General features: G+C 41.2%; 1 protein-coding gene and 1 long non-coding RNA gene across 2 annotated transcripts; both read right to left on the bottom strand.

Moving 5' to 3' along the window:
- Positions 1–8,165: 8,165 nt before the first annotated feature.
- Positions 8,166–9,719, bottom strand: LOC117461475 (trypsin-1-like). The gene is made up of 6 exons (XM_034103356.2): positions 9,666–9,719; positions 9,243–9,393; positions 8,863–9,113; positions 8,638–8,774; positions 8,437–8,538; positions 8,166–8,314 (listed from the first exon to the last, which is right to left on the bottom strand). Exons 1-6 carry the CDS (start codon positions 9,703–9,705, stop codon positions 8,267–8,269), a joined length of 729 nt encoding a protein of 242 aa, XP_033959247.1. The 5' UTR covers positions 9,706–9,719; the 3' UTR covers positions 8,166–8,266.
- Positions 9,720–21,765: 12,046 nt separating this feature from the next.
- LOC139435511 (uncharacterized) lies at positions 21,766–23,015 on the bottom strand. The gene is made up of 3 exons (XR_011644759.1): positions 22,818–23,015; positions 22,396–22,560; positions 21,766–22,022 (listed from the first exon to the last, which is right to left on the bottom strand). It is a non-coding gene; the product is annotated as an uncharacterized lncRNA (long non-coding RNA).
- Positions 23,016–23,522: the final 507 nt, after the last annotated feature.

Here is a 23,522-nt window from a genome sequence, read left to right as displayed (position 1 = left end):
ATTTGTTACTGAACAGCTAAATTCAGATATGACGTGTGGCTACCTTGAAAAATCATGATTTAAGATTCAAAGGTTTATTGTCATAACATAAAACTACGGTGTAATTATATAATGTATGAAAAACGTAGAAAAATATATATAAAAAAACAGGAGACCGGGGGAACTGTATTCTCAAATTGCACAACTTAGAACTAACTTGTGAATGCAAAAACAATGCAGATATTATTTTTAAATAATTGTATTCAATAATAGCAACCAAAATAAACAGTATGAAGTGATTTGATTTGTAAATATAAATATGGATTTTGACTAAATGTTTTCATAAATATATTTTTCTCCCAGTAAATTTGGCATGGGACTTATTTTTACCCTCTCAAAGAACTGAAATCAAGAACCAAAAAGACACACACACTCAAACAGTTTTGAGGTGCAGACTTCGGGAAATTCATCGATAATTACATTTGGCTTAAAAAAACCCACAAAAATGTCACAAATGTACTGTTTTTAAATGAAAATGATCACTTGTTGAGTAAATATTATGATGATTTCTGGCTTTTTCTGTTGTTTTAAACTTTGCCGACTGAAGCTCAGTGCTGACTTCTATTCATTCATTCATTATATTCTTGGTTCCAAAAACAATTTTTCTCAGTTTTATCTTTGTTTAATTGAAGAAGTGCTGACACATCCAGTCCAGGGTTTCCGCTAGGATTTTTTCTCGCCGGTCAAATGTCCGGGCAGAATTTATTTTACCGGACTAATTTGAAACTTACCGGTCATATTTCAATAATAATAATAATAGTTGTGTAGCAGAGTTTCCGTTAGCAGGTAATTACCGGACTATGAGCAGATATGCTTCAGTTTAAAACTCAGTTCACGGTCTCATTTTTATATTGCTTCAGTTTATAATCGTAACAGATCGAAAAATTCAGATTCATTTTTCAATAAATGATTCCACAAACAACAAACAACATAATTATTACATTCAAACAAACTACTTGTAGTAGATAACGTACATTATTCAGAAGTTTACATCAACTTTGAATAATAACACGGAAGAAACGGAGCCTCTCTTTTCCCCTCTCCCTCCCTCTCTCTCCTGACAGCACGTCAGTTTCTCATGCAGCTCCTGCAGCCCGCTAAACAGAGGGCGGGGCTTCAGGTGATTATGCAGAGCTGCGTGTCTCGGTCAGACTCAGCAGCTGATCTGATCTCTCTCTCGCTCCGGTTACACTTCACTCGCGTTTATGTCCATATCGATCAGATCCAGCTCTCCTGATCGGCCTTTATAGAGAGCACCGATCAAACTATTAAGAGTGAATATCGGCCGATAATGACCGGCGGCCGATCGATCGGAGCCTCCCTAATTATTACCAGACATTTTGACCGTCAGGTTTTGAATTGACCGGTTTTTTATAAATGTTACCAGCTAAAAACCGGTAATTACCGGCTAACGGAAACCCTGATCCAGTCATTGATGTTCAATGCACTTACTCAGTGCTTGAATTGGATCATAGTCTCCTGGTTAAATGGTTATGTCACCTGCATAGCTATGGTAACCTGCTTTGTTATTTTTTCATTATCTGAGCCAGTGGTAGCATGTAGATATTAAACAGAAGAGGCCCCATGATGGAGCCTTGAGGAACCCCACATGTCATATTTGTTCATTCGGATGTGGAGTTAAAAATAGAAACAAACATGTTTCCTGTCCTTTTAAGTAGGATTCAAACCAATGTAGAACTGTTGCTGAAAATCCCTATCAGTTTTCCAGCAGGGCTAGTCATAAGGTTATATTGCAGCACTGTTCTGCTGCTTTAAACTCCCATTAAACTATTTTTAGGCATATATTATAGGTCTCAGATATATAAAAAACATGTCTATGAAGTGTTTTGCTCAAAATACCAAACAGATCACCCATTCTAATCATGCCTCATACCCCTCTATTTCAGCCCTGATAGGGGGTGCTGATTCCGGGTCTGTAGCTTTAAAAAATAAAACGAGAGCCGAGACAATAGGCTTGTTTGAGATGACCTGCGGCTCGCCTCGAAAGTAGACGAGAATAGCCGATTGCAGTCGGGGGAGGTCTCAAAAAGCTTGCCTGAAGTCGGACAGCTGGGAGTCGGCTTGACTCGGTTTGCAATGGCGGAAATTGCGTTGGCGTGCCATTTTAAATGATTTATTCAATAAATAAGGTTAATCCGGTTAAACCAAATCATTACATTACAATAGATTTTATTGTAATGATTTGGTCCCGCGACCCGACCACGGATAAGCGGGAGAAGATGGATGGATAGATGGATTTGGTTTAACTTTAATGGTATATGAGAATTGCTAGAAATAACACCTCACTACAAATGAATGACTCAAGTATCTGTTCATTTTAAAACAAATCAATACAAGGGGGGTTGAATACATGTAAAAGACAGAACCACTACTTTTCAAAACTACTTCCGTTAGTGGTCTTGACCAGTTTGCATTTATAAAGAATGCACAAGTGTTTTTAATCGTTAATGTCAGATATTTACTGAGTAAATACATTTGTTCCTGCTCAAGAAATGCAGTTTAGATTCTAACCTGTACCAGTACCAGGGCCCTCCCGCAACATCTTGCAGGAAACAGTGTCTGAGGGCATGTTCATTTAATAAACTATGAATGTTTTATATCCATGTAACGGGAAGAAACTCATCTAACTGATCATTTTTATTTATTTTTCAAAAATAAAACTATAAATTGCAAACAAATCATTTGTGTAATCATGTAAACTATAAGTATTTTTTCTTTATTTTAACATAGGTTTTTGTTTTCAGTTCTTGTTTCTTCTTTCTCAATGATCAGACTTTTGCTCTCGCTGCAGCTCTTCTCGTTTTTTGTTTGAGATTTTGACACAAACATCCCAGGTGGGCGGGACTTTCAGGGGTGTGTCCTCATTGGCTACTCAGTTTTTGAGTGACAGCCCACTACATTACAGATCATACAGTGCAACTCATGCAGCAAATTCCGGAGTCCACTCGGCCACGTTAGTGTCGGTGTCTCCTGAGGAGTTTTCATGAACATATCGGACTTCTCTTATGGAGTGCTGTGCATTATACTTGTTGTGTAGTTTATACTTTATTCCAACTTTAAATATTTTAATACCTGAACACACTGCTGCTGTTAATTAATTTCCCAATTTGGGATTGATAAAGTGTCTGTCTGTCTGTCTGTCTATTTATTTATTTTATAGATAAAAAAACACATCTATGTATTTTTAAGCTAAAGGTGATTCACAATATAAACTGTATACAATTTTTTTTCAAAGACATGTTACATTTCAAAAGCATATATTGCTATGTTTAGGACAAACAATTAAAGACTGCTTTAATTTGACAAATTCTACAATATAAAAGTGGCATATTTGCTTTATGAAACAGACCTGACCTAGGCTGCATACCAACACAATTAGGAACATGCTCACATCTTACTATGTTGGTCTGAAGAGCTGAAGCATTCATACACAATGAATACAAACTGTGTTGTCTCATGCTATATCGTGTGAGAAAATGATATACATTTAGCATTAACAACTCTACATACTATTCCTAGCCTGAGGAAGATATGAATAATCAACAGATTTGAATGTAATCTCTAACATTTTCATGTAGAATAAAGACAAAAGAGTGATTATACAAATTATTACATGTATTGAAATTTGAACCAGAAGATGAAGTCTCAATGAATGTTTTAAATAAAAGGACCAAAAACAAAAAGGTGGATAATAATAACATCTATTACATTTATATGTAAAGACATTTTGTCAAATGAAATGACACTGAGCCAGTGATAAGTAACAGCAACGCCCAGCGTGGATGAAGATCTTTCTTTACGTCTTTCTTCATGCCCCCCCTCCTAGGATCTAATGCTGTCCCCTCAGAGGAAGTGGGAAAATGGGATAAGACCTCTGGATGCCACGCTGTCTCTATGATCCACACTGTTAATATGAGAGGAAAATAAATGTTTTAGGAAATGAAAAATATGAAGTTAACAAATAAAACACAGCTCAGGGGCAGTCATGGACGGTAGGTTTTCCTACAAAGTTAACTCAGCCTCCATTGATTTTCATATCAAATTAGCATGTTAATAAAATAAGCTATCAAGGCTTATACTTGCATATCTAAACAGAATCATGAAAGCCTGTTGGTAGAGTCTGGCACACGAGTCCGTTTGAGTGTGTGCGCCGGTGTCTGAACGCTCACTCACTGCCCGCTTTGTAGCTAACTGTCCCTGCTATTAGGCTACTTAGCTTGCATTGTTATGGATCTAGCAAAAGCTAACTTTCATAGCACAGCTTTTCTTTACTCCTCACTTAACACAATAAAGAAACGGACCGTATAGTACAGCACAAACAACACAAACTATCAATACTTACATATATTTTCACTTGTAGTATTATAATAATTGAAATGCTGGTTCTTCTGCGGGTGTTCTATCCAGGTTCAGCTACCGCACCGCAGCTGCACTGTACAATCGCTGGAGGACTGGGCTGTAACTCAAAAACTGAGTAGCCAATGGGGACGCACCCCTGAAAGTCCCGTCCACCTGGGACGTTTGTGTCAGAATCTCAAACAAAAAGTGAAGGAGCGCAAATGAGAAAGCTGCAGCGAGAGCAAAAGTCTGATCATTGAGAAAGAAGAAACAAGAACTGCAAACAAAAACCCATGTTAAAACAAAGAAAAAATGCCCACTAGTTTACATGATTACACAAATGATTTGTTTGCAACTTTTATTTTTATTTTTGAAATTTATTTTATTTTGCTTGACTCAGTTTTTTTTTCTTTTAAACTCTTAGTTTTGCTTTATTCTGAGAAAGTGTTGCTTTATCTTTATGATACAAAACTAATCCCATATGGAGATAGGTTCGCTCTGATGCAAAACTGCATGTGCGAAGCCCCTACCTTTTTGTGTGGGGAAATCCCCCTCCCATTCTATTGGCTATAACGTTTCAGAAAAATATGTCAATCAGCAATATCGACAAAATATATGGAAAATCCACCCAAATGACCCCAAAATCCACCCAAATGACCCCAGAAGTGTTTTTTTCTTGCTAAATCTCTTATTAATCATCACTTTATTTGCACAAAAAGGTCAGATTTCACTTGTTTTGCATCAATCTTGATACAGGGTTCTTATTATATGTTGTACTTTGGATTCCTAAAGCTTTTAGTCTACTAACCCATCATCCAAGGGTAGTTTTCACTATAAGTACAAAATAATTTTTGGACGGACACTATAATTTACAGTTTTTTACTATGTTCAATCTGAAATCTATATTGATTCTGACTTTTCTACATCCAACTCACAGGTTTATCATTACTTTGAGAAAAAAGATTATTAATTTAACCCTTTTAGAAGGGAAGATATGGTCATTTGTTCTGGGAATGTCATTTTCGAGCCTGAGACCTGAAAAACAGGCTCAGGGCTAAACAGGCTAAGCAGGAGTGCAAAAAGCAGTAAAGTGAAAAGTATTGTACACAATCTACAGAATAAAATATAGAATGAATTGAATGTTGAATAAACAGTGAGGGGTATGAATAATAGATATACACAGTAGCCTATGAGCAGTATGAACAGTATTCAAGGTTCAAGGTTCTTTATTGTCAAACTAACATAGCTACAGAGTAATTATGTCATTGAAAATATTCGGTCACAGACTTCTCCAACAATGCAACACAATAATACAGATAAGCAGACAATATTATATTAGCATATAACGTATGAAAACGGTAAGCAGTGCAAGTATAGTATACAATATATAGATATTCATTTCATGATGATAAACATTGTAGAACAATGAGGAAAAATGTGAATGGAAGTGGCGACGTAAAACTGACACAAAACAACAACAAAACTTTTGCGGAGCCAATTGGAGAGTTTCATCACCAGCACCAATGAGTGCTCAGCTCGATATACCAGTGAGTCGTTTCCCATCAAGCATTTCGCTTCCACAGCCCGTGGAGAGGAACTGCTCCGCCTCGCTCTCAATGCTGCCGGCGTCTTTGTCCCGCGAGATTTCAACGTCTCATGCAGTCGAGCCTCCAGAGCAAGTCGGACAAAATTACTAACCATCATGCAATGCACTAGCAAGACGGCGGTCGCAATTGCGCAGGTCTGCGTCGGTCTCGCTCATCTCAAACGAGCCTGAGAGCTCAGACAGGAGAATTCTGCACTGATACTCAGCTAAACGCTGCCGTGATTACACGCCATGTTATGTTCCAAACCACATCAAGGATTCTTTCTGAAACAGTATGGAGGTCAAATGCTTTTTCTCTTGCGGGTTTACTACAAGTTGAGTAGCGATGCTTGCTAATGTAAACAGACCATATTACTTCCAAAACACGTTGCGCATTGTTTCTGATAGGGCCGTGGGCGTAAAGCCAGCCCACATTTCCGATATTACGTAATATCGGCAACACATCTGGATCAGCTCCGTTGTACCCCAGTTTTTAGAGATGTGTTTAAGGAGGAAAAGAGAGAGGGTCAACTAATCGACTAGTCGACTAGTGGACTACCTCTACCACTAGTTGGTGCTGTAGGCCCTAGTCAACTAGTCGTGACCAAAATGGAGACAAACGTGGGAGATGAGGATGCCGACATTGGCGCTGAGGTGCTGCAAAATGCTCCAGCAAAACACGTCTGACATTCAGGGGTCCTCATCTTATGCACAAATGCGCCACAATTATGCGCACTACAGTTTCAGTTTTAGCTGAACTAAAAGTTCACAAGCGTGTTCCACTAGCACCCCCCATTTGAACAGCTGTTTGGACCTCATTTCGAGAGCAACAAGAAAAAACGGGTCAACAGTGGCGCGGATGAGCTACAGGATTACTGCCAGCAGACACCCCATATCCCCACAATGGATAACCCTCTGAAGTGGTGGGCGCAAACCGCTTCCCCCGTTTAGCCAAGCTTTCCAGGAGCTACCTGGCTGGCCACCAGCATCCCAAGTGAATGGATGTTTTCCCTGGCAGGCAACACTGTCACCCGACAGCGGTCAAGCCTCCTTCCCTCACATGTTGATGCTTTTGTCTTCCTTAATGCAAACCAAAACACCTGGAAGGGTGGACATCGTTATCGAGGAGGACAGTGACAGTGAGTAAAGTGTTGCGCAATGCGCAGTGGATTTATGTTGCATTTATGTTCTTAACAGTGTTTTTGCAGTAGATTTGGTGAGTCCAGTTATTGTTTTTAATTTAATCAGCCATGTAACAGCATGTAACACAAATTAAAATGCTGCTTTGTTACAGTGTTTAACGTAACTGTATGAATTGCAATACAAAATACAGTTTTACACCTCTCTTTGTGTGTCTTTATTATGACGTAACAACTAGTCGACTACTATTTTGAAAAACTTGTCGACTAGTAAATATAGGTAGTTGTGAAACCCCTACCGGGGACACATATTTATGTATAAAAGACGTACAAAACTGCAATTTGCATGATAGGAGACCATTAAGAGTCAAACAAAAGTGTATGTATATGCTCATACAAGTGCAAATAAAGTGATGATTAATAAGAAGTATTTAGATGTCCTCGACATCAACTCATGACCCATAAATCCAGAAAACATATTTATGTGTATTATGTTAATAGATTTTATTTTTTTATCTATATTTTAGAATTATAGAATTCTTTCCAATTTTATCCTTTTTTCAAAGTCAGCTAGTGGGATGGATTGGACCAGCTGGTGGTCTGTTATTGGTCTGTGCCGTTTGTTTCACACCCTGGCTATGGAATTCATTGTTAGATATTATTTCCCATAATGTATGAACAAATCATTTGCTTTATATTGTTTGATTGCCAGATTGTACATGATGGTACAAAATGACGTTGTGCTGATTGAATGTACTTTCTTGTTTGATAACTTTGAGCTTACTGAGGTGTTCCTGAGCCAGTGTTTAAAGATACAGACCTAATAATAAGGTAAATTGGACAACGATGTATTGGTATTAAAAAACAACACAATTATACTCATTACTTACAAAAGGTTGTGTAGCATATTTTATTTTCTATTTCAACAATTTGGATGTTTCCCAAAAATCCCAGGAAGCAAGTCATTTTAAAGTATTGTGAAGAAGATATGATAAAATAACAAACTGAGGGAAACATGATTTTAAAGTCAAGGTGTAGGACTTTATTGACTCAGATTGCGCATTATTCAAAACTCAACAACAACAGTGGAGTTAGAAGGATGGAAGAAAGGCAGCAGAGTAAGATGGTGATCGCAGAATCAATCTTAATAGTTGGCCATGGTTGTCTCCAGCCAATCGTTGAAGAGGCAGACCTGTGAATGGAGACACGAGGAGGTTTGTTAGAAAACTAGCAAATATGATACATTTTTACTGGGGATGCTCATTGTGAAATATAAGTTTCATATTGTCTATTGTAGAAATATTTTGGGTTTACCTTGGCGTAGACACCGGGGTTGTCCTTCTGAGCACATCCGTAGCCCCAGGACACAACACCCTGCAGCTCACCATTGCACACGACGGGTCCACCAGAGTCTCCCTGAGAGAGAATTCATTTGTGAAGAAATTCCCAAATATACTGTATTGGCAACTAAGATGCATTGGTATAGGAAAAGGAGAGAGTTGTTTTGTTACACACCTGGCAAGAGTCCTTGCCTCCCTCAAGGTATCCAGCGCAGAACATAGCATCAGTGATCTGACCAGGGTAAGAGTTATCACAGTCCCTTTCGGACAGGATGGGGATGTTCAGGCACTGCAGCTTGTTGCCGTCAGCAGCTGTAATTTAGTAAAACAGGGTTAGAATAGCACAAATGACACACAAATAAAGCTTAGCTCTAGCTGTTAAAATGTGGGTGTTACTCACAGGAGCTCTGGGTGCTTCCCCAGCCAGAGACGGTGCACATGGTGCCAGCGGGGGCACAGCTGCTGGGCAGAGCCACGGCCTGAACGTACTGGTTGAGGGTGGCGGGCTTGCTCAGCTTGATCAGCATGATGTCATTGTTGATGTTGTAGGGGTTGTAGTTGGGGTGACGGATGACACGGGAGGAGCTGATGAACTGCTCGTTTCCCTCGGTGACCCTGATGTGGTGCTCTCCCATACGAACCTCCACGCGGCTAAAAGCAAATTGAGATGACTTGATTCGTTACAAAATACAGACAACTGATCATCAAATACTAATGTGCATGCCCCACGGGTTAGTAAATCAATCCTATGACCCTGGAAAACATGAGGAATGTGCTTACGACTTGTAGCAGTGAGCAGCAGACACCACCCAGTTCTCGTTGACCAGGGAGCCTCCACAGAAGTGGTAGCCAGAGTTCAGAGACACCTGATGGGGCTGGGAGTGGGGAGTGCACTCCTTCCCTCCGACAATCTTGTCCTCCTCCGTGGCAACTGAGAAAACACACATCAGCATCAACTTAGTTGTTTGATACTATACTCTTTAAAAAACGTTACAATCGAACAGACATCTATTTGAATGTAGAACAACTGCACATTGTTCATTGGAGAACTTTCTGTGGTTAAAGATCAATCAGATGTTCTCTAATTAAAATCCTTGGCTTTAGGCACATGCCCTGTTTATTCTATACTAAGTTTTGGGATAAAGGCCCACAGATTGTCTGCAGAAAGGAAGGCAATCGGCTCGATAGGAGCTTCACACTCACAGGCAGCTCCGATGAGCAGAATGAAGACCAGAGACATCATGGTTGCTGTGTTATTCTGTCGATGATAGCCTTCACCTGCAGACCTGGTTTATATCCTCAGTCAGGAGGGCTGCCCTGCTGTCCAGCCTTCCTCATTGGTCAGCAAGAAGCCAATCCCTGCTGCAGGATGTTGGAGTTAGGTGATTCATTTCCAGGATTACGTAAAAAACACTTTTGATTGTACAAGTAAGGATGGTTTTCTTGTCAGCAACATTTGGAAAAGTAAAAGGGAAAGTATAGGTTATATTGGGTCCTTTTATTATTTATTAATTTATGACACTACACGTCAAACATATTTTTTATATGATCTTATATTTTAACACAATGTAATCGTTGGAAGGTTATTTAGTTATGAGTTCCTAAGAGAACAGCAAGTGTCGAAAATGCAGAAAAAAAGAACAATACTATAATAAAAACATAATCTAATGTCGTTATTATAAATTCTTTATGACATATACATTATTATTACACCTTTTCTAATGGCCACCCATGACATATGTTTAACACTCATAGCCCAACTTATTGTTTTATTCATGTGGGTGGCTTTTATCTTGACTACCACCATGACAGAGAAGGGTTACATTTTAAACCATCACAGAAAAATATCAAATTTTGAATCCTTTAAATTTAACTATAATCTGGAATTTCTCAGAATTATTATATTATTGCTACTAAGCAGTATCTGGAGTTTTATTTAGCTCGAGTTTATAAAACTTATCGTTTATAAAAACATCAAATATTTAAATGCAAGCCTGTTTTGGAGCTTTTTTCACAATGAGTGATTCTTACTTTATTTCTTATACAAACCTCTTAAAGTTGGCTCGTGTTTCTTTGGTGAGATTGCATAGGTGCACAGGTCCCCTCTATATTTAGACGTATGGACATTATCTCACAGCTGTGGGTTTCTCAACATTTGTTACTGAACAGCTAAATTCAGATATGACGTGTGGCTACCTTGAAAAATCATGATTTAAGATTCAAAGGTTTATTGTCATAACATAAAACTACGGTGTAATTATATAATGTATGAAAAACGTAGAAAAATATATATAAAAAAACAGGAGACCGGGGGAACTGTATTCTCAAATTGCACAACTTAGAACTAACTTGTGAATGCAAAAACAATGCAGATATTATTTTTAAATAATTGTATTCAATAATAGCAACCAAAATAAACAGTATGAAGTGATTTGATTTGTAAATATAAATATGGATTTTGACTAAATGTTTTCATAAATATATTTTTCTCCCAGTAAATTTGGCATGGGACTTATTTTTACCCTCTCAAAGAACTGAAATCAAGAACCAAAAAGACACACACACTCAAACAGTTTTGAGGTGCAGACTTCGGGAAATTCATCGATAATTACATTTGGCTTAAAAAAACCCACAAAAATGTCACAAATGTACTGTTTTTAAATGAAAATGATCACTTGTTGAGTAAATATTATGATGATTTCTGGCTTTTTCTGTTGTTTTAAACTTTGCCGACTGAAGCTCAGTGCTGACTTCTATTCATTCATTCATTATATTCTTGGTTCCAAAAACAATTTTTCTCAGTTTTATCTTTGTTTAATTGAAGAAGTGCTGACACATCCAGTCCAGGGTTTCCGCTAGGATTTTTTCTCGCCGGTCAAATGTCCGGGCAGAATTTATTTTACCGGACTAATTTGAAACTTACCGGTCATATTTCAATAATAATAATAATAGTTGTGTAGCAGAGTTTCCGTTAGCAGGTAATTACCGGACTATGAGCAGATATGCTTCAGTTTAAAACTCAGTTCACGGTCTCATTTTTATATTGCTTCAGTTTATAATCGTAACAGATCGAAAAATTCAGATTCATTTTTCAATAAATGATTCCACAAACAACAAACAACATAATTATTACATTCAAACAAACTACTTGTAGTAGATAACGTACATTATTCAGAAGTTTACATCAACTTTGAATAATAACACGGAAGAAACGGAGCCTCTCTTTTCCCCTCTCCCTCCCTCTCTCTCCTGACAGCACGTCAGTTTCTCATGCAGCTCCTGCAGCCCGCTAAACAGAGGGCGGGGCTTCAGGTGATTATGCAGAGCTGCGTGTCTCGGTCAGACTCAGCAGCTGATCTGATCTCTCTCTCGCTCCGGTTACACTTCACTCGCGTTTATGTCCATATCGATCAGATCCAGCTCTCCTGATCGGCCTTTATAGAGAGCACCGATCAAACTATTAAGAGTGAATATGGCCGATAATGACCGGCGGCCGATCGATCGGAGCCTCCCTAATTATTACCAGACATTTTGACCGTCAGGTTTTGAATTGACCGGTTTTTTATAAATGTTACCAGCTAAAAACCGGTAATTACCGGCTAACGGAAACCCTGATCCAGTCATTGATGTTCAATGCACTTACTCAGTGCTTGAATTGGATCATAGTCTCCTGGTTAAATGGTTATGTCACCTGCATAGCTATGGTAACCTGCTTTGTTATTTTTTCATTATCTGAGCCAGTGGTAGCATGTAGATATTAAACAGAAGAGGCCCCATGATGGAGCCTTGAGGAACCCCACATGTCATATTTGTTCATTCGGATGTGGAGTTAAAAATAGAAACAAACATGTTTCCTGTCCTTTTAAGTAGGATTCAAACCAATGTAGAACTGTTGCTGAAAATCCCTATCAGTTTTCCAGCAGGGCTAGTCATAAGGTTATATTGCAGCACTGTTCTGCTGCTTTAAACTCCCATTAAACTATTTTTAGGCATATATTATAGGTCTCAGATATATAAAAAACATGTCTATGAAGTGTTTTGCTCAAAATACCAAACAGATCACCCATTCTAATCATGCCTCATACCCCTCTATTTCAGCCCTGATAGGGGGTGCTGATTCCGGGTCTGTAGCTTTAAAAAATAAAACGAGAGCCGAGACAATAGGCTTGTTTGAGATGACCTGCGGCTCGCCTCGAAAGTAGACGAGAATAGCCGATTGCAGTCGGGGGAGGTCTCAAAAAGCTTGCCTGAAGTCGGACAGCTGGGAGTCGGCTTGACTCGGTTTGCAATGGCGGAAATTGCGTTGGCGTGCCATTTTAAATGATTTATTCAATAAATAAGGTTAATCCGGTTAAACCAAATCATTACATTACAATAGATTTTATTGTAATGATTTGGTCCCGCGACCCGACCACGGATAAGCGGGAGAAGATGGATGGATAGATGGATTTGGTTTAACTTTAATGGTATATGAGAATTGCTAGAAATAACACCTCACTACAAATGAATGACTCAAGTATCTGTTCATTTTAAAACAAATCAATACAAGGGGGGTTGAATACATGTAAAAGACAGAACCACTACTTTTCAAAACTACTTCCGTTAGTGGTCTTGACCAGTTTGCATTTATAAAGAATGCACAAGTGTTTTTAATCGTTAATGTCAGATATTTACTGAGTAAATACATTTGTTCCTGCTCAAGAAATGCAGTTTAGATTCTAACCTGTACCAGTACCGGGGCCCTCCCGCAACATCTTGCAGGAAACAGTGTCTGAGGGCATGTTCATTTAATAAACTATGAATGTTTTATATCCATGTAACGGGAAGAAACTCATCTAACTGATCATTTTTATTTATTTTTCAAAAATAAAACTATAAATTGCAAACAAATCATTTGTGTAATCATGTAAACTATAAGTATTTTTTCTTTATTTTAACATAGGTTTTTGTTTTCAGTTCTTGTTTCTTCTTTCTCAATGATCAGACTTTTGCTCTCGCTGCAGCTCTTCTCGTTTTTTGTTTGAGATTTTGACACAAACATCCCAGGTGGGCGGGACTTTCAGGGGTGTGTCCTCATTGGCTACTCAGTTTTTGAGTGACAGCCCACTACATTACAGATCATACAGTGCAACTCATGCAGCAAACTCCGGAGTCCACTCGGCCACGTTAGTGTCGGTGTCTCCTGAGGAGTTTTCATGAACATATCGGACTTCTCTTATGGAGTGCTGTGCATTATACTTGTTGTGTAGTTTATACTTTATTCCAACTTTAAATATTTTAATACCTGAACACACTGCTGCTGTTAATTAATTTCCCAATTTGGGATTGATAAAGTGTCTGTCTGTCTGTCTGTCTATTTATTTATTTTATAGATAAAAAAACACATCTATGTATTTTTAAGCTAAAGGTGATTCACAATATAAACTGTATACAATTTTTTTTCAAAGACATGTTACATTTCAAAAGCATATATTGCTATGTTTAGGACAAACAATTAAAGACTGCTTTAATTTGACAAATTCTACAATATAAAAGTGGCATATTTGCTTTATGAAACAGACCTGACCTAGGCTGCATACCAACACAATTAGGAACATGCTCACATCTTACTATGTTGGTCTGAAGAGCTGAAGCATTCATACACAATGAATACAAACTGTGTTGTCTCATGCTATATCGTGTGAGAAAATGATATACATTTAGCATTAACAACTCTACATACTATTCCTAGCCTGAGGAAGATATGAATAATCAACAGATTTGAATGTAATCTCTAACATTTTCATGTAGAATAAAGACAAAAGAGTGATTACACAAATTACATTTATTGAAATTTGAACCAGAAGATGAAGTCTCAATGAATGTTTTAAATAAAAGGACCAAAAACAAAAAGGTGGATAATAATAACATCTATTACATTTATATGTAAAGACATTTTGTAAAATGAAATGACACTGAGCCAGTGATAAGTAACAGCAACGCCCAGCGTGGATGAAGATCTTTCTTTACGCAGGTCTTTCTTCATGTCCCCCTCCTAGGATCTAATGCTGTCCCCTCAGAGGAAGTGGGAAAACGGGATAAGACCTCTGGATGCCACGCTGTCTCTATGATCCACACTGTTAATATGAGAGGAAAATAAATGTTTTAGGAAATGAAAAAATGAAGTACAAATAAATAAAACACAGCTCAGGGTCAGTCATGGACGGTAGGTTTTCCTACAAAGTTAACTCAGCCTCCATTGATTTTCATATCAAATTAGCATGTTAATAAAATAAGCTATCATGGCTTATACTCGCATATCTAAACAGAATCATGAAAGCCTGTTGGTAGAGTCTGGCACACGAGTCTGTTTGAGTGTGTGCGCCGGTGTCTGAACGCTCACTCACTGCCCGCTTTGTAGCTAACTGTCCCTGCTATTAGGCTACTTAGCTTGCATTGTTATGGATCTAGCAAAAGCTAACTTTCATAGCACAGCTTTTCTTTACTCCTCACTTAACACAATAAAGAAACGGACCGTATAGTACAGCACAAACAACACAAACTATCAATACTTACATATATTTTCACTTGTAGTATTATAATAATTGAAATGCTGGTTCTTCTGCGGGTGTTCTATCCAGGTTCAGCTACCGCACCGCAGCTGCACTGTACAATCGCTGGAGCACTGGGCTGTAACTCAAAAACTGAGCACCCCTGAAAGTCCCGTCCACCTGGGACGTTTGTGTCAGAATCTCAAACAAAAACTGAAGGAGCGCAAATGAGAAAGCTGCAGCGAGAGCAAAAGTCTGATCATTGAGAAAGAAGAAACAAGAACTGCAAACAAAAACCTATGTTAAAACAAAGAAAAAAGACTTATAGTTTACATGATTACACAAATGATTTGTTTGCAACTTTTATTTTTATTTTTGAAATTTATTTTATTTTGCTTGACTCAGTTTTTTTTTCTTTTAAACTCTCAGTTTTGCTTTATTCTGAGAAAGTGTTGCTTTATCTTTATGATACAAAACTAATCCCATATGGAGATAGGTTCGCTCTGATGCAAAACTGCATGTGCGAAGCCCCTACCTTTTTGTGTGGGGAAATCCCCCTCCCATTCTATTGGCTATAACGTTTCAGAAAAATATGTCAATCAGCAATATCGACAAAATATATGGAAAATCCACCCAAATGACCCCAAAATCCACCCAAATGACCCCAGAAGTGTTTTTTTCTTGCTAAATCTCTTATTAATCATCACTTTATTTGCACAAAAAGGTCAGATTTCACTTGTTTTGCATCAATCTTGATACAGGGTACTTATTATATGTTGTACTTTGGATTCCTAAAGCTTTTAGTCTACTAACCCATCATCCAAGGTTAGTTTTCACTATAAGTACAAAATAATTTTTGGACGGACACTATAATTTACAGTTTTTTACTATGTTCAATCTGAAATCTATATTGATTCTGACTTTTCTACATCCAACTCACAGGTTTATCATTACTTTGAGAAAAAAGATTATTAATTTAACCCTTTTAGAAGGGAAGATATGGTCATTTGTTCTGGGAATGTCATTTTCGAGCCTGAGACCTGAAAAACAGGCTCAGGGCTAAACAGGCTAAGCAGGAGTGCAAAAAGCAGTAAAGTGAAAAGTATTGTACACAATCTACAGAATAAAATATAGAATGAATTGAATGTTGAATAAACAGTGAGGGGTATGAATAATAAAGCTTAGCGCAGGTTCAGACAGGAAGACCTAACACTCCGTATTGCTCGTCATGGCAATACTTGCTCCCTGCATCTAAATGACAGGGAGCGCCTCTCCTCAGCTAAACCTATCACGCCCCTCCATTTACAAGCCTAATCATCGCATCTGTTAATCCCTCTATATATGCTCTCCCCTTTCCTATCAGCTGTCTTCCAGGTGTCAACGCGCAACCCTCCTCCACCCCTTCGCCTCCTGCTTTCAACTCAGGGCCAAGCTTATCCTCCTCCCTTCCAACCGGACCTAACCACTTATCACCACCACCAGTGTCTAGACCCAGGGGGGTTAATCGGAAACGGTTCTTCCCTTCCCGATTGATATCCTACCAAAACCTGGGCCTAATCGCCAAAACAACATTCATTCATTTGTGATGAACTGTCATCATTATGTTTCATTGATATAATGTGACCGATAATAAATATGTATTCCATACATCATGTCTCTCCTGATTGAAATAGATATACACAGTAGCCTATGAGCAGTATGAACAGTATTCAAGGTTCAAGGTTCTTTATTGTCAAACTAACATAGCTACAGAGTAATTATGTCGTTGAAAATATTAGGTCACAGACTTCTCCAACAATGCAACACAATAATACAGATAAGCAGACAATATTATATTAGCAGTGTGTATGAATATGCTAAGCTATATAACGTATGAAAACGGTAAGCAGTGCAAGTATAGTATACAATATATAGATATTCATTTCATGATGATAAACATTGTAGAACAATGAGGAAAAATGTGAATGGAAGTGGCGACGTAAAACTGACACAAAACAACAACAAAACTTTTGCGGAGCCAATTGGAGAGTTTCATCACCAGCACCAATGAGTGCTCAGCTCGATATACCAGTGAGTCGTTTCCCATCAAGCATTTCGCTTCCACAGCCCGTGGAGAGGAACTGCTCCGCCTCGCTCTCAATGCTGCCGGCGTCTTTTTCCCGCGAGATTTCAACGTCTCATGCAGTCGAGCCTCCAGAGCAAGTCGGACAAAATTACTAACCATCATGCAATGCACTAGCAAGACGGCGGTCGCTGTAGTGGCCAATTATCCAAAGAAATCCATGTTCAAAGGCCACTTATGGCGCATTTCCACTGCAACGGGGTAGCCCCGTTTAAGCGTCCCTAAGCGTCCTCGCTCAGGCCTCGGGCTGCCTCGCTGGCCGGCCGAGGCCGTGGCGCATTTCCATTACAGTTTAGGACCTGGGGTAGCAACGCAGTGTAGGCAGGGCGATCAGCTTTTTGGTCGGAGCGACGCTGGGTAAAACTGCAGTGGCGTCATCTTCAATGCGACACAACTCACAAAACACACACAACAATGGAGGATGTGGAAGCGATCGTTTACTTGTTTCTTGGTGTGTGGCTTGTTATCACAGCAAGAAGGAAAATGATCACAGCAAGCATTGTATTGTATTCATTGTATTAAACATAAATACATCCTTTTTTTTTCATATACATGTGTTTGTCAAATGTTTTAAACAAATATTATCTGAATTGAATATTTGAAATTCAAGCACCAGTAAGTCCATCCATCCATCCATCTTCTCCCGCTTATCCGTGGTCGGGTCGCGGGGGTAGCAGTTCCAGCAGAGAGCCCCAAACTTTCTTTTCCCCGGCGACATCAACCAGCTCTGACTGGGGGATCCCAAGGCGCTCCCAGGCCAGCGAAGAGATATAATCCCTCCACCTGGTCCTAGGTCTACCCCTTGGTCTCTTCCCAGCTGGACGTGCCTGGAACACCTCCCTAGGGAGGCGCCCAGGTGGCATCCTAACTAGGTGCCCGAACCACCTCAACTGGCTTCTTTCAACGCGAAGGAGGAGCGGCTCAACTCCGAGTCCCTCCCTGATGACCGAACTTCTCACCTTATCTCTAAGGGAGACACCAGCCACCCGGCGGAGGAAACCCATCTCGGCCGCTTGTATCCGCGATCTCGTTCTTTCGGTCATGACCCATCCTTCATGACCATAGGTGAGGGTAGGAACGAAAATGGCCCGGTAGACAGAGAGCTTTGCCTTCCGGCTCAGCTCCCTTTTCGTCACAACGGTGCGGTAAAGCGACTGCAATACCGCTCCCGCTGCTCCGATTCTCCGGCCCATCTCACGCTCCATTGATGCCTCACTCGAGAACAAGACCCCGAGATACTTGAACTCCTTCACTTGGGGTAAGGACTCATTCCCTACTTGGAGTGGACAGTCCATCGGTTTCCTGCTGAGAACCATGGCCTCAGATTTGGAGGTGCTGATCCTCATCCCAGCCGCTTCACACTCGGTTGCGAACCGATCCAGTGAGTGCTGAAGGTGAAGCCATCAGAACCACATCAGAACCACATCATCTGCAAAAAGCAGTGGTGCAATCCTTAGTCCACCGAACTGCAGACCCCCCCCCCACGACTACGCCTCGAAATCCGATCCATGTATATTACAAACAGGATTGGTGACAAAGTGCAGCCCTGGCGGAGGCCAACCCTCACCGGAAATGGGTCCGACTTCCTGCCGAGGACCCGGACACAGCTCTCGCTTTGGGAGTACAGAGATTGGATGGCCCTGAGTAGAGACCCCCTCACCCCATACTCCCGCAGCACCTCCCACAGTAACTCCCTGGGAACTCGGTCATACGCCTTCTCCAAGTCTACAAAACACATGTAGACCGGATAAGCGTACTCCCAGGCCCCCTCCAGGATCCTTGCGAGAGTAAAAAGCTGATCCGTCGTTCCACGACCAGGACGGAATCCGCATTGTTCCTCCTCAATCTGAGGTTCGACAATCGGCCTGACCCTCCTTTCGAGTACCTTGGAGTAAACTTTCCCGGGGAGGCTGACTAGTGTGATGCCTCTGTAATTGGCACACACCCTCTGATCCCCCTTTTTGAAAAGGGGGACCACCACCCCGGTCTGCCACTCCTTCGGTACTGTTTCCGACTTCCACGCAACGTTGATGAGACGTGTCAACCATGACAGTCCCTCAACACCCAGAGCCTTCAGAATTTCCGGGCGGATCTCATCCACCCCCGGGGCTTTGCCACTGTGGAGTTGTTTGACGACCTCAGTGACCTCCCCCCGGGAGATTGGCGTTGATCCCCCGTCATACTCCAGCTCTGCCTCTAACATAGAGGGCGGAGTTGTCGGGTTCAGGAGTTCCTCAAAGTGTTCCTTCCAACGCCCCAACACTCCATCAGTTGAGGTCAACAACGTCCCATCCTTACTGTACACAGCTTGGATGGTTCCCTGCTTCCCCCTCCTGAGGTGTCGGACAGTTTTCCAGAACAACTTTGGTGCCGCCCGAAAGTCCTTCTCCATGTCTTCTCCGAACTTCTCCCACACCCGCTGCTTTGCCTCGGCCACGGATGAGGCTGCTGCCCTTCGGGCCTGTCGGTACCTTGCAACTGCCTCGGGAGTCCCCCGGGATAACAAATCCCTGAAGGCCTCCTTCTTCAGTCGGACGGCTTCCCTGACCACCGGTGTCCACCAGGAGGTTCGAGGGTTACCGCCCCTTGAGGCACCTAGGACCTTGAGACCACAGCTCCCCGCCGCGGCTTCGGCAATAGAGGCTTTGAACACCGACCACTCTGGTTCAATGTCCCCAACCTCCACAGGAATGCCCGAAAAGCTCCGCCGGAGGTGTGAGTTGAAGGCCTCCTGAACTTGGGCCTCCTCCAGACGTTCCCAGTTCACCCTACACGTTTGGGCTTACCAGGTCTATCCAGAGGCTTCCCCCGCCACTCGACCCAACTCACCACCAGATGGTGATCAGTTGACAACTCCGCCCCTCTCTTTACCCGAGTGTCCAAAACATACGGCCTCAGGTCCGATGATACGATAACGAAATCGATCATGGACCTTCTGCCTAGGGTGCTCTGGTACCACGTACACTTATGAGCATCCTTATGTTCGAACATGGTGTTTGTTATGGCCAATCCATGACTAGCACAGAAGTCCAGTAACAAACCACCACTCCGGTTCAGATCAGGGGGGCCGTTCCTCCCAATCACGCCCCTCCAAGTGTCTCCATCATTGCCCACATGTGCGTTGAAGTCTCCCAGCAAGACTAAGGAGTCCCCTTCAGGAGCCCCATACAGGACTCTTTCCAGGGTCTCCAAGAAGGCCGAATACTCTGAACTGCTGTTGGGTGCATAAGCACACACAACAGTCAGAGTTTTCCCCCCCATAACCCACAGGCGTAGGGAGGCGACCCTCTCGTCCACTGGGGTAAACTCCAACAACGAAGCACCTAACTGGGGACTTGTGAGTATCCCCACACCCGCCCGGTGCCTCACACCTTGAGCAACTCCGGAGAAGAATAGAGTCCAACCCCTATCCAGAAGTAAGGTTCCAGAGCCGACGCTGTGCGTAGAGGTGAGCCCAACCAGATCCAACTGGTACCGCTCCACCTCCCGCACAAGCTCCGGCTCCTTCCCCCCCAGAGAGGTGACGTTCCACGTCCCCAAAGCCAGCTTCTGCCGCCCGGGTCTGGTCCGTCGAGACCCTCCGCTTTCACTGCCACCCTTCTGGCAGCGCACCCGACCCCATCGATGTTTCCCGTAGGTGGTGCGCCCGCGGGACGGAGAAGCGGAGGTGTTGCCCACGTTGCCTTTTCGGGCTGGGCCCGGCCGGGCTCCGTGGCAAGCCCGGCCACCAGACGCTCGCCGACGAGTCCTCCTTCTGGGCCTGGCTCCAGAAGGGGACCCCGGGCTTCCTCCGGGCCGGGTATCCTCACTTCCTGTGTCGTCTTTCATGAGGTCTTTTGAACCAATCTTAGTCTGGCCCCTTGCCTGAGACCAATTTGCCATGGGAGACCCTACCAGGAACACAAGGTTCCAGACAACACAGCCCCCAGGTTCATCAGGGCACACAAACCTCTCTACCACGGTAAGGTGCTGGTTCTTCAGAGAAGTCACCAGTAAGTACTGCCCCATAATAACATTTGAGGAAATATCAGATCATGAAAAGAAAATCTTTCTAATCAATTAATTGAATATCAAAGCTAACTATAAACATAAATACTAAAGTGTAAAACACGGCAACACTATATTCATAAATGCAAGTGTAAAATAGTGTGGACAATTGTAAACATGGATGGAGGCTAAAGTATCCACAACATAAAATAATGTATTAAATATAACCTCAATCTTTCTTCTAGACATGTTAAAAGCTTGCTTGAATGGGTTATAGGTTTATTTTGTTCTCTCGTCTTTGAAATATATAAGGAATGTGTTGTTTGAGTCTAGTAGAACGAGGGTATTACAATTGAGCGATTTCTACATGTATTATGTATTTATCATGTATTCTTAATACCATTACAAAATAAACATGTAATAATGTTTTAGAGTAGGACCTCAAGCTAGCAAACTCAATTTCTTGCTTTAAATCTCTTAAAAGTAAGGGGCTTTTTCCTAACTGATGGTGTTTGTTATTGCTTTATAAATTCATGTATGTTTATGATTTTTTTCTGTTGGGTGCCATTCATTATCGATAAGATAAGTCAAAGAAGTACTTTATTGATGGCAGTATAAAAATACAAATGTTGTATCAAAAAGGCATGCCATTAAACAATACAAATAAAAAATGTAAAACTGTATTGCAGCCAGCATAAATATACATGGAATTGTAAATATAAAATGAACATTTTAAAGAAAATAAATAAACAAGGAAGTACAAATGTTGCATTTAAAAATTAACTAGATAAAAAAATATATAATATGTACAATAACTATTAAGGTTTTTTGAAGTATCAGGGAGGAGACGGGCCACGTCGGCTGCCCAGTCATGGTGCCGTTCCTGCTGGGCCCGATCCTCTCCTCCTCGTTTCCTCTTGCCTGGGTGACAATAAGATAATAATTAGCAATAAGGAAAACACACAGGACAGGTACAGGTCACACAAGGATATAAGAATAACATGTATAAACAGAACAACAGTAAGGTGAACTAAAGAAAGTTCTGGCCCTAGATGTTTACAATGATTGTGAAAGTGAATTACATTATGTCCAGCCTGTTGATAATGAATATAAATGTATGTATATGATAGGATGTCACACACAACTGTACTAGCTGCTTACTAGCTAAGACTTTACTTGTAACAGAGCATTTCCACACAGTGATATAGCTTATTTTAATTACTGACGATGGATGATCCACGGTTTAAAAAAACAAAAGAACAATTCCAGTCGTTTTGCCATTTCTATTTCTTACCTAGAACCACACGCTGCGGTGTCGTGATGGCACTCAGTGTTGGTGGTTGAGTTGGTGTCGATTATTCGGCTGGGGTCCGTTCTGGATTCGATGACGAAGTGGACGGAACACTGCCATCACCCGTTGTTCGGGAATGTTCCTCCTCACGAGTCCCAATGTAATCATCTAGAACAGCAACATGACTTGTTAATTCCACAAACTACTGCAGCACAATACTAAATAGCAACAACAACTATAGAAAAGAAAAACTGAACGTAAACAATGGCACATATGGTGTTAGCAAACAATAGCTCTAGCTAAGGCTATCTGCCTAGGCTATCTGCCTTAGCTAGCTATGTAGCTCTCCGGGGCTCCATAAAAGCACGGGTTGTCGAACATTAATGTGAGGATAAAATAGACTTCTTTGTTAGAAGTGAGCATACCTTGCAGGGACTCCAGTAAAGCCGTTGCCGTTTTCCCTACATCGCAGGAAAGTTCTCGAAAATCCGCGCTCGGACATCTGTGCAGAGACATCCTGGAACACTTTCACATTTCGCGTTGTTCCGTCGAGCTCCCGCTGGATTTTATCATCCCCAATGAGATGTAGGAACGTCGTCACCTCCTCGGTCGACCACGGTGTGCTTTTCTTCGACGTTGCCATTTTTGTAGCGCCACCAAAAACTGGCCTGGCCGCTTGAGGACGGTCCAGGACGCTTAAACGGGGCTACCCGCTGCAGTGGAAATGCGCCATTAGTCTAGGAGGCGAGCTCGAGTATTGACTCGCGTATATTCAAAAACTCAGATACCTTGCTCGTTCCATTCTGGTGCTTTATTGAGAGGTTCAATAGATCAGCTGGCGGCCCACTGCCGACGTGCAACATTTGCACGGTATTTAAACAAATAAACAAATAAGATCCATTGGTCATACGGATGTGTGCGGTCAAAAACTTTTTCCAACTGCCTCTCTAGACTTCCTGCTGTGTCATGCAGGCAGCGTCATTTATACCTGAGCACGCCCCTACTATTGCTTTGTATAAATAATAACACATAAACTAGAGCTGTCCATAAGCAAGATGACACGTTACAAAAACAGTATAATAATAATTCATAGTTAATCAGCTCATTTAAGTTAAATTAAAGAATATTCA

Source organism: Pseudochaenichthys georgianus, chromosome 16 (genome assembly GCF_902827115.2).
Source record: "Pseudochaenichthys georgianus chromosome 16, fPseGeo1.2, whole genome shotgun sequence".
Taxonomy (NCBI): Eukaryota; Metazoa; Chordata; class Actinopteri; order Perciformes; family Channichthyidae; genus Pseudochaenichthys; species Pseudochaenichthys georgianus.
The sequence above is the reverse complement of the archived record's forward strand: the minus strand, read 5'-3'. Positions and strand labels throughout refer to the sequence as shown.

What these genes read in the sequence shown, in the direction of transcription:
- LOC117461475 (XM_034103356.2), bottom strand. Translation starts at nt 9,705, where the DNA reads ATGATGTCTCTGGTCTTCATTCTGCTCATCGGAGCTGCCT. An exon ending in TCTGCTCATCGGAGCTGCCT is followed by an intron (nt 9,394 to 9,665) that starts GTGAGTGTGAAG and finishes GTGTTTTCTCAG; the next exon opens with TTGCCACGGAGGAGGACAAG. An exon ending in GGGAAGCACCCAGAGCTCCT is followed by an intron (nt 8,775 to 8,862) that starts GTGAGTAACACC and finishes ACTAAATTACAG; the next exon opens with CTGCTGACGGCAACAAGCTG.